Source organism: Protomyctophum bolini, assembly GCF_963924005.1.
Source record: "Protomyctophum bolini genome assembly, chromosome: 13".
Classification (NCBI taxonomy): Eukaryota; Metazoa; Chordata; class Actinopteri; order Myctophiformes; family Myctophidae; genus Protomyctophum; species Protomyctophum bolini.
Window position 1 is genome coordinate 31,362,222 of NC_137874.1, and position 15,737 is coordinate 31,377,958.

At 41.1% G+C, this 15,737-nt stretch overlaps 1 protein-coding gene across 1 annotated transcript in view; it reads left to right on the top strand.

The window, feature by feature from the left end:
* Positions 1–2,301: 2,301 nt before the first annotated feature.
* The window catches only part of LOC308326781 (1,4-alpha-glucan-branching enzyme-like), a 142,452-nt gene continuing 129,016 nt past the window's right edge, over positions 2,302–15,737 (top strand). Inside the window, exon 1 of the mRNA XM_080779810.1 lies at positions 2,302–2,510. Coding sequence (XP_080635936.1) covers positions 2,407–2,510 — 104 coding nt within the window. The 5' untranslated portion in view covers positions 2,302–2,406. The remainder of the gene's footprint in view (positions 2,511–15,737) is intronic.

Here is a 15,737-nt window from a genome sequence, read left to right on the forward strand (position 1 = left end):
ATATGCAGCTCTAGATGATGATCCAGTCTTCTCCATGTATGGCTATCCAGGGTTTGATGAGGTCAGTGTTGTGATCTTCATATATGGAGACGGCCATATATGGAGCGTGTCACGAGGCATGATGGACTGACAACAATATGAAGGTGTGACCGACTGACGGATCGACAGATTTGCAGGTTTTCATAGTAATCTGCGACCTACAGTCGCAATAACACTGATCAGTCTTATGGTTTAGAATTTGCCATTTGTCATGCCACTCCAGTACAATTTGTGAACGTGAAAATTACAGCCCTGCCAGACTACTTTAATACACGGTTTTCCGGCTTCCCCAAGAAATCAAATGACTGCAACTCATCGAGAATTCTTACCATATCCATTATCCAGGAAAAGAGTGCACATTACTCCCATCTTAACTTCCACGCACTGGTCACTTACTGTACTGTAGATATGGGATTGATTTTTAAATTATATTGATTACTTAAGGCATGTATGGGACTGGCTCCTGGTTTATTATATCGCTCACCTTTTAACCCTGCCTGAGATCCTCAGAGCATGCTTTCATTTTCTTTTTCTTTCTTTCTTTCATTTTTTGAATCCCACAATTTTGTAACCCATTTTTGATCCCTGATTGTGTCCCTGGGTCCGAGCGCGGAAATAGCATATTTTCACCTCAAGTGTCAATGTTGTGTAGCCTAACACACCACCAAGTCTCACTGTTGTGCAGCTTAAAACACACACAAGTCACACACACACACACACACACACACACACACACACACACACACACACACACACACACACACACACACACACACACACACACACACACACAGTGCCTGAACTGCAATCCTGGGTGCTACTCTCCCTCTGCCAACCTGGGGAGAGAACTGAACTGAGCTCATGCTTCCTTCGATGCATGACGAAAGAGCAGCAGACAGAGCCCTTCATTCTTATGACCTGTAGGAGGAAAACGTTATTGCATCATAAAAAATGAGTCTCAATTGCCATTGAATTCTCTCTACACCTTCATGATCTCTACAGTATATGCATCTCTACTGATTTTGGTGATCCCTTGTGGCCCTTCTTTAATTTATTGATTGATTGATTTAAAAAATGTATTTCACAGTATGCAGAATGGGTACATTTCAAACGAAAGTCAATACAAAAACATTGTGGATGATCCATGATTAAGCTAAGCATTACACTTATTTACAACAGGGTCTACATTTTCAATTCATCAGAACATTTAGAGACGTACTTCTATAAATAAAAAAACAGGAAATCATCATATAAAGAATGTATAAAAGTGAAAAACATGTAGGCCTACATGGGGAGAAAGGGGTGAGGGGAGCTCAGACTTAATTTACAGGGGCCAATTGCAGCCGTCCGTAGGTGCTCTTTGAGAGCGGTTTTGAAGGAGTCAAGGGATTCACATGTCTTAATGTCTGGTGGTATAGGGCGTTCGCCGCGTTCCACATTTTAGTGGCATAGGAGTGAAAGAATTTAATCCCTTGTTTGAGCCGAATCTGGGTTGCACGTGGTTTGTTGAACTCCCTCTGGTGTTGTGAGTGTGGACTCCGTTGACACGAAGTAATGTGCATAACTCGCTGGACACGTTCATGTTCTTCAGAGAATGAACGCTATAAATGTTGGTGACCATAGCCTTGGCCTTTGGCCTGTTCTGGGCATGCCAGATTGCCAGGCTGCCCACAGTGCCCAGAGCCCACAAAATAAAACATTGGACAAAAAGGGGAATTTCGTCAGATAGATGTCTGGAAAATGTGTTCATAAAACCCTGACCTGACAACATGAAAATGCATAAATACATGGACAAATAGCAGTACAGCAGCAGTAACAGCAGTACATCCCTGCATCATCCATAACAGGAGTTTCACCACTACTTCTCTCGCATAATATTACAAACAACTTCTCTACTCACTTCACTATAGCCTCTCTCTCTCGCGCGTGCACTGTTATGCTTGCATGCACGCGCGCACGCACACACACACACACACACACACACACACACACACACACACACACACACACACACACACACACACACTATGTACAGTATATATATATATCGATATGTGTTCAGTTCATTTGAGAAAAGTTTATGTAAAGACAAGTCCAGTGGTCCAGTGTGTGTTACATCACATTTCCTTGAACATTGGGGGTATTCAGTATTGACTTGAAGGGGGAGTTTCTACAGGGGAGGGCCGGGTAACAAGCATACACGTGGTTCCTAAAACAGTTCACGCCCCCTCGCACCACGCTCTCGGGTACTTTGAAGTTCAACTGAAATCGTGCTGTGTGTGTGTACTGTGTGAAACAAGTTGTCCTTACATTTCTGGGTGCTCTCTCTCTTCTCTCGTGCTTCAACACAAGCGTACGATAAAAAAAATGGGTGAAGATTCTCCAGCCGAACTGCCTGAACTGGCTGACATTGACGAGTTTCACCGTGAAGACCCCTACATAACCCCGTACACGGACGAGGTGCGCAGGAGGTAATCTATCAGTTCAACTTTAAAGCTTTGGTTATTGTTGTTGTCGACTGATAAGGAAGAGGCGCTGCATGCCTGCCTTCCTCTCTCTCTGATCTGTGTAACCCAATACGTAAGCACGGCGAACCTTGTGATGTTGAGACTCAAAATAGCCGCCGTGAGCAACAAGACATGGTGTTTTCTTTTCACACACACCGCCAGCATACTGCTGTCACTTTGACATTAGCGAAGGTTACAATAATGTCACGGTTCAACGCACTGCGTTAAAGCGGGGCGCTCACATAGGGGCACAGCACAGCCCACAGTGGTGGTGGCACTGGTGGTGGGCAACCTTTTCAATTTCAAGCCCAAGCAAGAAGAAACTTTCACTGAAGCCTCCTTGAAAAGGCTGGCGAGATAACCGAGATAACCTACAGTAACTATAGCTCTGGAGATAACAGATAACAGTGCCAGATAGTGGAAAGTTGGGCTAGTCGAAAGTAAACTATACCATTGCTTTATGTATTATAGGTTAATTAAAATGATTTATAAACATAGATAACTAAATAATGTAATAATAATACATAAAGAATGATTCAATAATCTAATCTAATCTATGTTTTGAGTATCTGGGGAGAACAAAGGATAATTTATGCTACTTTTTAAATAGCATATTGATGATGATAGCTCATGATCCTGTTTCATATAGCCTACAAATCAAATGTTGGCTGCTTGGTTTGAAATGTAAGGCCTGTGAAAGCAACCGTTTTAACTGTAACCACAAAAATAGTCTAGAACAGGGGTCTTCTGTCTATATAACGTTTTTCAGGCCGAGGAAGGACCCCTTAGTTGAGAGAGAAATGAAGCAGGGACGCCCAACTACATTTGTATTATAAAAGTATGTGGCATATTATAAGCTTTTTCATATAGCTTCATAGACTTGTTTTGCAGCACTGTCATCATCATTGTATAAATTAATGTTTTTACTAGTTTAGTTTGTTATATCTTCTAATAATATTAATACTAGCACACTTGACCTTTTGGCTCTGTACGTGATCTACTCTTGTTTTAGCTGTTCACAGTGTTCAGCTCAGAACGCAGTGTACAGTACGTGTTGCAATAACACAAAGATTTGTCTACCGCCTGTTGAAGACCCATCGTCTTCTCTAGAGCCGCACAGCGATAGACAGTTTATCAGAGGTTATTTTAATTTAAAAATAATGACTAGTGGAAACCTGGCATGGTGACACATCCATCCTCCTCACACTCGAATAGATGTCGTGATATGATGGCTATGCGCTCCTTGACCGAAAATAAATACTCTCCTTCCATGGGGAGGACTTGATTGAAGTTAATGAGTGATAACGTGGCTTGTAATTGAGGCCAGGCTAAGGTTAGGACAAAAATGGCCCTGGCTGTCACAGCCCTAATATCTTCATGTCACGGCCAATTATTAATAGGTGGTTGGTAATTTAAACCAGGGCATATATCACCAGTTTCTAATTCAGAGCTTTGATACAGATTAGGAGACTACATGATATTCCCCTCTGTCTTTGTGGCTGCTGAATGAGAGCCTGTCTTGTGTTGCATCATGGTGTGGACTGTGGACATATGTTGGATGGAGCTGTAGACTTTCTTTTACTTTTTTGCGGTTGTTTTACGCCACTCTTGTGGTAATAGGTTAGCCATGGATTAAGAGCGTCTGCTAAATGCCTAAATTGATTAGAGAGAGAGAGAGAGAGAGAGAGAGAGAGAGAGAGAGAGAGAGAGAGAGAGAGAGAGAGAGAGAGAGAGAGGCCATGGTAAGGAGAGAGTGAGACAGTGCACTTGACAGCATGGTAAGGAGACCGAATGTGAATGTGTTTTAGTCAAGCATTGTCAGCACTAGTCTACCTTATCTGCCATCCGCATCCGGGAGCTGATGCTATGCTTTCCTTAAGCATTATCTCAATGCATTCCCTCATGAATGTGAAATTTATGTATTTCTCCGTTTTGAAGAAACTTCTTGACAGTTGCACAAGTCACACAGGCACACATAAGGCACATAAACTCAACTAAAAGTGAAGAGAGTAAAAGAATCTTGGTTCAAAGCAAATTTTAACCCTATTCCAGGCAGAATGTCTGAAACATACTTTTGTGGTTTTGTGATAAATCTACATTCTCTGTTTGTGTTTTGCAGCCAGAGGTGTCTGTCTCACAGCGCCCCTCACTTCACACGGGTGTGATTTTTAGCCCCTTCTATAAACAGCTTTTGTCCCCACACGTCTCAAGATTTGCCATTGATAATGAAAGGGGACAAGAGTGCCCCTCATTTCACATGGGTGTGATTTTTAATATATACTAGAGCGGTGCCCGTTGGAGCCCGAGCCTCTGTGCCCGTTGGGCACTGGCTACTAGAGATTTTTTCTGGGCGGTTCTGGAAGACTCGACACCGGACACTGCACCCCCTGTGATGGGGTGGAACGCGTGTGTCAAATTTGAAGTCGGTGGGGCGAACGGTTCTGGAGTTGCGTGGATTACACACATACAGAGACTTTATAGTTCGATAGATTGAGGTGGCTGAGCATGATCACAGTATCCTTAAACCAAGTATAAAAAAAGGTATCAAGTTTATGTGAGAACAATTATGATGAAGCAATTTATATCCAATATATAAAGGCATGCAAAAACACATTGAGGAAGTTTAAAAAACATGTGATGACGACATAGATTGTAGATACATAATAATATTCATGTTTTGTCCATAAATAAGTTATAACCAGCATTGTATTTATTTATTGCAACTGGAGAGTTGTTAATGTGGGAAATGGACACCACATTCATTAGCTCTTTGCCAGCTCTTTCAGCATTATCTTGACATTATCGCTCATTTTACAAATCAATCAATCAATCAATCAATCAATTGACAACAATAATATTAACCAACCAGTCAATCCAGTGTGTAGCATAGAATGGTATAGCATAGTGAAACATATTTGGCTTAATTTTATATTTTGTATCACCCCCCCCCCCACACACACACACATAACGCACTAAAAATAACTTGCACACTTCCCACCTATCCTCTTCCCTCATTATTCACGTTTCTTGTGTTTTCTCTCTGATTTCATCACTCTCCAACTGCTTCCTCACAGCATGGTTGAAGTCATGCCAAAATAAACAGCCAATTATTATCAGATAAAAAAACCATGACGAGTACGAGCTAGTTCCTTAATTCCTCCCCTGTGCCTTGTCATGCCCACCCCACATCTGATTTATTGTTATTGACGGAGACATTACCGAGGCCATGTCATTTCTAGCTCTGATAAATTCCTTTTGTCATGCATCTAATTTGTAGCGGGTATCATCATTTCCTTTTGAATGACCATACGCACTTGGCTGTGGGAAGTACAAACAATCCTCATCTGATTGATTGCTTATATCTGTCTTAATGGTTTCCTGTCCTCCATCCCTGCCAAGGTATCTTGGCAACCCGTCAATCCTCATCCAAAAAGCGACAAATAAGTCACGCGGTTGGTGTGGGATGGAGCAGAAAGGCAAGAGAGGCGGGCGGAAATTTAATTAGCCGTAGTTGTATATTCCTGGCGTCCGTGCAGCGAATATTTAAAAAATGTTCACAAAAAAGAAGAATAAAATAGGAATTTCTACCTCATTGTGGAGCTGAACAAATGTGTTTACATGTGTTGGTAATGTGGCTGGCTAGGTTCAGATGGCTCGTCTCCCATCCCAGATGCCTCTAACAAGAGGAAGAACTGTGCAGAGCAATGCCAAGCATAGAGCCATATGGAGGTAAATGGATGAACAGAGTTCCTCCCCTCCCAATCCCACCTCGCCCCTGCACGGTAGCAACATTCCAGATTGCTGGGGATGCAGAGGCGGATATATTCAGCAGGTTAAATTCAGCCTCTTTCTGAATAGGTTGAGTCTCTGAGCATCTTCGGGTGAGCATCTTCCGCTGCAACCCCTGTGTGGAGCAATCTCCATTTATTATTTTATTTTATTTTATTATTTACTTTTGATCTTTTAAATCTTTGAAGGTCTGCAAAGATCACCCCCGTAGGCCATCTGCCCAACTCTATTCAGCCTTCAGTATAATCATCTCTGATTCAGAACCTGATACGAGAAGAGTCCTCAGTGCATGTGGGTGTTTTTTTTATATATATATATTTTATAAATACAAAACAACAACAATACACATCACTTAATCACTTGGTATAACGGCCCCAGTCCACAATCCTAACAGTGAAAAATTTACGTATAAAATGTACGTATTACCCAATGATGTATAATAATTTGTTATGAAATGGGAGAGGCAATATGCGGTATTTTAGGATGTGAGAAAAACAAGCTGCCAGATATTCAGTTGTACAACCTTTGAATATTGAATTATTTATTTTGTCAGATGATGCATACATAACATCTTTAACCACTTAAACCCTCTATAACTATGGGCCTGTAATTTGTTTATTTTTCCCTCTACACTTGCCAAAAATAGCCGATCTACAAGTTCACGGGAACTGTACATAGATTTAATGTTATTTGAGATATCTCAATTGCTGTTGTCATTATTGTTATGGCGAATGAATGCATGGGACCCGAATGGAAACAAGACAGCAAGGTCTTTCTTCCTTCCACATTTTGTCCTTTTGGACCAAATGTGCTTGACTGTACCCTGTTTGCATTTTATTGTCTAATATAAATATCAATCAATCAAACAACGCGTTGCAATGCATCACATCGTGAACTTGCACATCTGTTATTTTTAGAGAGTGTCAGTCAGTACTTTACATTTTTGATCAGCGATGCTCTGAGCACTCGGAACGACCAAGAAAGAGCACCCCGTGGCTGCATGCTGGAATGCACCCCTGGTGCATTCCAGTACTCTTGGAGCATAATTATTTCCGAATGCATAAAGTGGTGTGTAATGGGGGAGCAAGTGAGCCACCTGTGCTGGTACCTCAATAGAGCGTCGCAGTCCCGCCCCCTTTTCAGAACAACGAGTGGCCAATGCATTTTTCCCATAGGCGAAGTAAAACTAAAATGCACTAAACCACGGCGAATTGGAAAACTGCTGAGTTCTCTGGATATTCCCCCTAGAACTACCTCTGTTCAAATGATTCATCCATAAAGTGAGAGTTGTTTTGGATTTTAATTTGGCTTGATAGACACTTTATATGACAAATTGACAATACAACATTGAATTAAGAAAAAGGGAGTAAAAAATAAAAAACAGCGCTAAGGCTATTGTTCAATCTTATTTTATGTCTGGAGATATTTTGCTTCTTATAGAAATGTTTACAGCTTTTTTCTTATATTTTGTAACAGGAAATTTGGGCACTATGGGATTTCTTCCATGATTTTGTCCAAGTATCAAACATGCAAGAAAGAAAACCTAATTTGACTTCACAGGAACAGCAGCCTACTCTTCCTCAGACCATGTTTTTCATTAGCACCATTTCCATTCTAAGGCCCTGTCCCAGGGGCCTGTGTTATCGAGCAACAGCCTGTGAAAAAAACAACAAACGTAAAAGACAACAATGTAATGTTATTGAGAAATATGGACTTGAATAAAACATGCATTCCAGGCAGCATGCATAACTGGCTTTGACGTGATGAGAAACACTGTGGCTTTGCCTCGCTTCTAATTCCATTAAAAATGTTTAAATAAGCAGGCATTTGGTGCCAGTCTACCTGCCTGGCAGCCAGGCGGTCAGAGCAAGGCTGCATGGCAGATAAGGGGGTGAAGGTCTGTGCAGTGCTATTCATGAACTTGGTTGTTAGAGAAGTTCTTTGTTTCTCTTCAGAGCTTTCCTGCACTTTAATTGTGCTTGCCACAGTTTTGACTGACAGTAGCTGTAATAACATTGTACTTGTACATGTTGGGCATTGAGCTGATGATGCTCTAATCCAGAATGGTTTATAATAAGAGTGTTGGTATACAGGTTGAAATAGTTTTTGCTTATAGAAGTGTCACATTCAAATGGCCTTGCGTTTGAAGAGGCTTGTCTGTTGTGACTGTGAGACAGCTGTTTAGTCATCTTGTGATAGACAGTGGTTGGCAATAGATAATAAAGATTTGTTGAATCCACATTGACAGACCACACTGTAGTATGTAGTAGTATTGAACCGTGTTAAAGTGTTAATATAATATCTTACAACATTACTACTACTTGCTACTTTAAAATGATTAAAATGTTTACACCATATATGCCATAAGAGTTGAGTAAGAATTGAGTATGCTCTTGTTATACCCACAGAAACACATACAGAAACACCTCACAGAATGCGAGGGATTAGCCTAAGACCTCCTTTACACGAGAACGGTGTTCATAGAAAACGGCAAAATAAAGTATCGTTTGCTGGTGTCCCTTTAGACGAGAACGGCATTTTCAGGAGGTGAAAACGCAACAAAGTGAAACCACCTTCCAGAGTAGAAATCTTTGAAAACGCTGTATCCTCCCGTCTCCATGTAAACAGGCAAAGCGATGAATCCGCAAAACTTGACATCATGGCTCACGTGGGCTCACAACGCATATGTTTATTACATTGATGTAGAGCCGTATAGGTGATATTTGGAGTTCCTAGAATTAGCAAGCACTCCCTCGCCCCGCTCATCCTACAAATACAGATGTACTGTAGCGACTATAGCGATGGTGAATGTAAACCATGATGTAAACAAACAAAGCATGATAGTTTCTAATAATTATTACATGGGTGACTGGTCTATCTCTGGCAATCCGTCACTGCTATCTAGCGACCTGGCATGGCATGGCATTCGCACTACAGCGTATTCAGTGTGCGTCTACGTGTCAAGGGTCAATACAAATCTGGAGACTGCCGTCGTCTAAATGAGGCCAAAGTGTTTTTAAAACGCTGAGTTACCTCTCAGTTAGTGTGCTTTTTCCTTGTAGGGTTTTTGTTCCACCCAACCTCTAGAAGGTACAGTGAATAATGCCACCAAATCCAAAGGCTTTGATGCCACTGGGACTTAGCGTCTGCTGCATGCCAATGGCAATGCTGCATAATTAATTTTGTATGATCGCCCAAGGTGATTACAGTTTACGCCATCAATAATCATGGCACGTGGGCACATCGGTGACCATAATTATAAAATAAGCACACTAAATGTTATGTTACAAAGTATTTGGGAATGTGTGTGCGTGTGCGCGTGTGTGTGTGCGTGCGCATGCGTGCGTAGAATCAGTTGTGTCCCCTCCCCTGCAGCTGCCTTCCAACTTATTGGTGTCAAACCAGAGAAAAGAGGGTGGAGATGTTGAATAAGACTCATGAGAGAGAGAGAGAGAGAGAGAGAGAGACAGCTCAGCTTTGGCTAGTCCTTCACTAGACTAAAGGCCAACCAATGCTGCTCGTAATTCAGTCAGTGACACGTTCATTTGTTGTACATGGTCTATGGCTGGCCCTGCCAAAAAACTTCATTTAACTCTGAAAGTGTAGTTCAGTGGATCCTTGCGTGTCTGTGTGAAGACTACATGTATATGTTCAGTAGCTATGGCTCATTGGTACTGCCGTTCTGGTAAGGACGTATGTCGATGAGAGAGAGGAGACTGAGGTGAAATGGGGTGAGGACGTATGTCGATGAGACAGAGGAGACTGAGGTGAAATGGGGTAAGGACGTATGTCGATGAGACAGAGGAGACTGAGGTGAAATGGGGTAAGGACGTATGTCGATGAGACAGAGGAGACTGAGGTGAAATGGGGTAAGGACATAATGCCAGGGAGAGAAAAACGAGGAAAATGAGGTGGAAGGGGGTAAGGACATACATCAGGGATAGACGAAATGAAGGGAGTGAAGGTGGAAGGGGGTAAGGACATACACAGTGGTGTCATGCTCGTAGAACGCAGTACCACGCCATGGTACCAGTCATTTTTGACGTGCACGCGGCCACGTGCAGGGACGGAACGAAACGGTGCATGTGCGTCCCTCTAGATTCAAGAGAAGACACACCTAATCAACCTCAAGGAGTGGCCCATTTTGTACAAAATTCTGCACATTTCCTGCTCATCCAGAATTCTATCCTCAGAGATGCTATGAGTGATCTGGACCTGCATTTCCTCAACAAAATGAAGAAAATTGTTGCAAAGAAAACCCAAAACATGTTTATATTACCTAATACCATACCATACCATACCATACCATACCATACCATACCATACCATACCATACCACCTTTATTTATATAGCACATTTAAAAACAACTACGTTGTACCAAAGTGCTTTACAGTAAAACATTACACACACTCCTATCCTCCTGGTGGAGACCTGTGCCCAGAAGGGCTATTAAATGGTTTTTATTGGTTTTTCTACACACAAGACATACTGTACCTACATACGTATATACACCACTAGACTTCACATAAGCATACCATACACTAAGAACACTTAGTTGAGTGAATGAAATGAATAAAAAAGACTGAAATACAGGACCAAAACAAACGCACAATAAAATAAAGTAAAATTAAAGTATAAAGGTAATAACTAAGGTCATATCATATTGCATCACATTACATTGTTCTCAAACAGATTGTCACAATAATTCAACTCGGGCCAATAGGGAGGAGAAGGCTATAGTGACGGATTGGACGACCGATGCCGTCATTTCACCAGGGACCATTCCAAACACGGCAATGAAGGGGTTAGGACTGATCTCTGTCACAGATGTAAGAGAAGGTCTCAAAAACAGAATTGTGATAATGATGGGCATGACCAGAACATATGACAGAGAGTGGCTGGAGCCTGGTGGCATCTGGCCAGGTTGTACATTTTGTATTGCCCCCCCCCCCCCCCCCCCCCAAGTATATTAGAATTAGGCATAGCCATATCTGGGTGGGAAGCATAATACAATGACCTCCCCGTCAGAAGCAGCACAGGTACAGAACCATTTAGTTAGCCGTAACTCTCTGCACCAGATGTCTAGGTTTACTGGCGTGAGTGGCAAAGTGAGTTTAACGTTGTTTAACGTTGTTCAATGCAATCAGATAGGACTTTTCGTTGGATTTATGGGCTGTCAAGGCCAGGAAGTAGTTTTTTGCTTCAGTAGGCGTTCCTGCATAACTTCAGAGTATGATGATGATGCGCGAACCCTCTAGAAATATAGATATTAAGGCTGTCAAAATGATCACGTTAACGGCCCGTAATTAATTATGTTAATTAATTGCGTTAAAATATTTAACGCAATTAACACATTGTGACGGCCTGAAATGGTCCCCGAGCCGTCTGTTCATGACGCCTGTCACTCACCCCTGCCAACCGCCTGTTTTAAATGCCCTGTTGATTTGGCCTGGTGTGCGAGTGTGGAGACAGACAGATAGACAGACAGACAGAGCGAGACAGCGCCGCTCAACCTTTGGGTTTATGAACTGTGATGAACTGATTTGTTTATTTATGTGGGTTGAATTCCTTCACTAAAATACTTGAAACTGACTTGAAAAGTAGTTTATGGTGTTTATTTCTCAATACAAAGGGTTTATATTTTATATATAAGTCCTGTGTCGGTTGCAAACCTGTGGTTAAATCCAGATGAGGAAGAACTCATAAAAAAGGAGAAATATTTTTTTCTCTGGTAGACAGGAGTCTACCTGGCACCCCCTACTAAAATATAATTTACAAGCGGAAATAAGAAGAATAACACACATAAGAATATCCTATGATCCTACCACACTGGATTTGTTATAATAAATAAACAGAATACTACATAGGTATGTTAAATCAAATATCCGCTTTCTGTCATTTATCTTTCCATTTCCACGACAATATACAGGAAAACATGGCATATTTTGGACATAGTTCGAATGGTGATTAATCATGATTAATTAATTTTGAAGCTGTGATTAATCTGTTTAAAGATTGTAATAATTTTGATAGCCCTAATAGATATATACGAGATAGATGGATAGAGAAGGTGTGATAACTGGGTTCGCACTGGGTCACAGCCTGTATCTTGTTTTCTGATCAGCCAGAATCGGTCAGAGCATGCAAGGCATTATGCAAAGTATCAAAAGTTCTTCTATCCAAAACCAGAAATTCCACAGGGGGGGGTTGTTCCGTCATTTACCTGTTAGTATTCAGCTCCTTAACTGGCATAGTTTGTGCCAATGCCCCTGTTTTTCCCATCAGCATACTGTTATTCCTACAGGTCTGCATTGATTTGCTTTGGCTGTACTGTCTGCTGAAACCCAAAGCCTTTGTTAAACATGAAAAGCCCCGGAGAATGCCTGTTTCTCGGACACTGAAACCTACACGCCTGGCTCTGGTGCCACATTTATCGTCACACGTTCAACCACAAGTTACTCAGGGCACTTACTTTGCTGCCATTGGAATAGTAACTGAATCCTTTAAAGGGCCATCTAATCTGTTTTACGCATAGTAAAACCCACAGCATGCCTCAGTGTTTGTAGTAGCAGCCTGTTCTGTCTGAGGGATGATATGCCTTAAATAAATTGGCTACTCGGGCTGTTTTGTTCTTGGGATCTTGCGAGTAGTTTTGTAAAGAAGTACACCAAGTAAGGCTTTTATTTGCTGCACATAGCACATTTCAAAACAATAACCGGAAAAGTGATTTACTGTTATTAAACAATATTGGACCATTTTGCCAATTTCCTATCCCTTCTTGGCTGTCCTAACCTGAATTCATATCTGCTTTGTTCACTCTCATGAGGCGATTCTTAGGATGCCTATGAGATGACTTTCTGTAATGTGACGGTTGCAAGTAATGGTTGTTGCTTTTGTGTTCCGTTGCTCCTGCCTAGAATGTCTGTAGAGCAATAGGGTCTTCAGGCACTTAACTACAGTATAACGCCAGGACCATTATAGGCTAATGTGTGAGTGTCTAGATACAACTGTGCTTGGTTGGTAAGTGTAATATATTTAGAGTGACTAGCGACTACTGTAATAAACTCCTTTTAGAGGGAGAATCTTTCTAGGTCAAATTGTCTAAAGTTTAAGACAATTTGACCTCTAGCATTTTAAAGCAATTCTAAAGATGGCTGCTGGAAAGTGTGCCCATGCATGCACACAGCACTCTTTTTACAGTGCCAACTGTATTGTAATCTAATGCCAAGGTTGCCATTCTATACACCATGAGGACCACAATAGAAATAAGACCAGACCGTCTCAGTTATTAATTTACACAAGCTGTACTGCTGTAGTGTACGGTATGTGTATTTTTTTGGGTAACACTTGCTATGCATTATAAGCATACTTATAATGTGTATAACACATAACAAATTATAGTTATAAAAACTCATAAATAATCATGACACATTATATAGAAAGACATGAATGTGACTTCACACCATTGGAAGTAGTAAATGAAAACCTCATGAGATGATGCTGACTTTCATGTATAAATGCAATGTCACACAGTATAATTATAAGGTAGGCTCATAATGCAATCGTAACGCATTATGAAACCTTTTCAAATGACTCCTGGTCAAGTATTGTCATACTTCATAATTACACATGTGACTGACTAGGTGTCAAGCCAGAGGCATGATCCATTAATGATTCAAACCACCATCTCCATGGTAGCGTGAAGGAATGTTACCGCTGTGTCACAGCAATGTTTTTGTAATTGCTCTCCGCCGAACAACAAATGCCAACACACAGTGGACAGGCTTGCATTAGGCTACTTTGTTAAACAGGCCAGACCTACTGGGTTGCATGCCATGATAATGATGAACCCACAGGACATGGTCATCCTGCAGCGTGTAACGTGCGCATTGAGTTGAATGCACACAGATGGATGGCCACAGCATCAATAGACATTAGACAACATGTGGTTATTAGAGACAAATTATCAGAAATTGGCATGAACGAATAAACATGCGCAGTGACGCACACTTTACTATAACCTATTATTATTTTGAGGAACCTAATGTATGCATTTATTCAAAGAAATAAAACCAGTGGCACCAAAAATCACTATATTTTTTAAGTTTTACCTAAATTTCTCAAATGAGGATTTCTGGAGAGCTCATGTTTCTTTCAGGGGAGCCGCCACTCTTTCACTACAAATAGTAATACATTTTGAATTTTGCAAGGTCATGGGAATTAGATGATTGAATTTTAACTTATAATTTCAAAGGAATGTTATGTCCTACAGTCCTAGTGTGTCATAATTGCAGTACTGAATAGTGTGAACTTGTAGCTTGAAAGTAGTGTAGCCACAACATACCCAGAGGTAAAATTTGTCTTTTCTTTAGCTCTCATATCTTACTTAAACATACTTTGTACTTTGAGCTGAACTTCCAAAATAAGTGCATAGAGTGCATGACTTTGTTTCTGCTCTATCATGTTCCTGCCTATGCATATATAATGATGTATTTGTTCTGTGTGCTGGCTGCCTGATACACAGAAGCAAAGCCTTGGCCACGGTTAGTGTGAATGTGCCATGGTGCATTTTTCGACTTTTCACCTGCTGTTGTTAACTTCAAGTTTATATAGAATCAGGCTTACAGGACATGAACAATTGCAAAACCTGCCTTACGTTTACACGTGCACCACCACTACACACATGAAAAGATAGACTTTATGTACCTACTATGTGCCTTGATCACGATCATTTCAAACTTTTACCTTCTTTACGATTAATTCTTTTCACTGCCCTCATAGTTCTATGACAAGCTCTGTATACTGTAAATATGATAAATTCCCTCCATTTTTCCCTCTACATAAAATATTTAAACCGGAAATTGCGGATCTACAAGCTCCCTATGCACAGACCATGTTTGTAGATATATTTATGTACCGGTATTCACATATTTTGTTATGCATTAATACCCGGAATAGCCTAGGGATGCTCAGGTTCAAGCCTTGTGCAGATGTAATTTGACAGTACAGAAATGATGTGTGCACAGGTGAATTCAGATCCCACATAGACCTTTATTTCGGTGGATTTGAACGGTTCAGTACTGTTGAGAATGTTCACTTTGTGATGCTATGGCCTACAGGACTTGTAAAGCCCGCTTTATTAGAATTCACAGCAACTAGTGTGTAAGATAGAATTTCTCCGACCTCATTTAGGGGCAGAGTTTTCCATTAGTAGAGTGTTGGTGCTGCTTGCTTAACCAAGGGGAAAATGGGTTTTTAAAACTGCCACTCCTGAATATGGTGTGTGCGTGTGCGTGTGTGTGTGTGTGTGTGTGTGTGTGTGTGTGTGTGGACTTGTGTGCGTGCCTATGTGGACTTGTATATGTGTACTGTACATGCCAAGTGTGGACACAGAGTCGCAG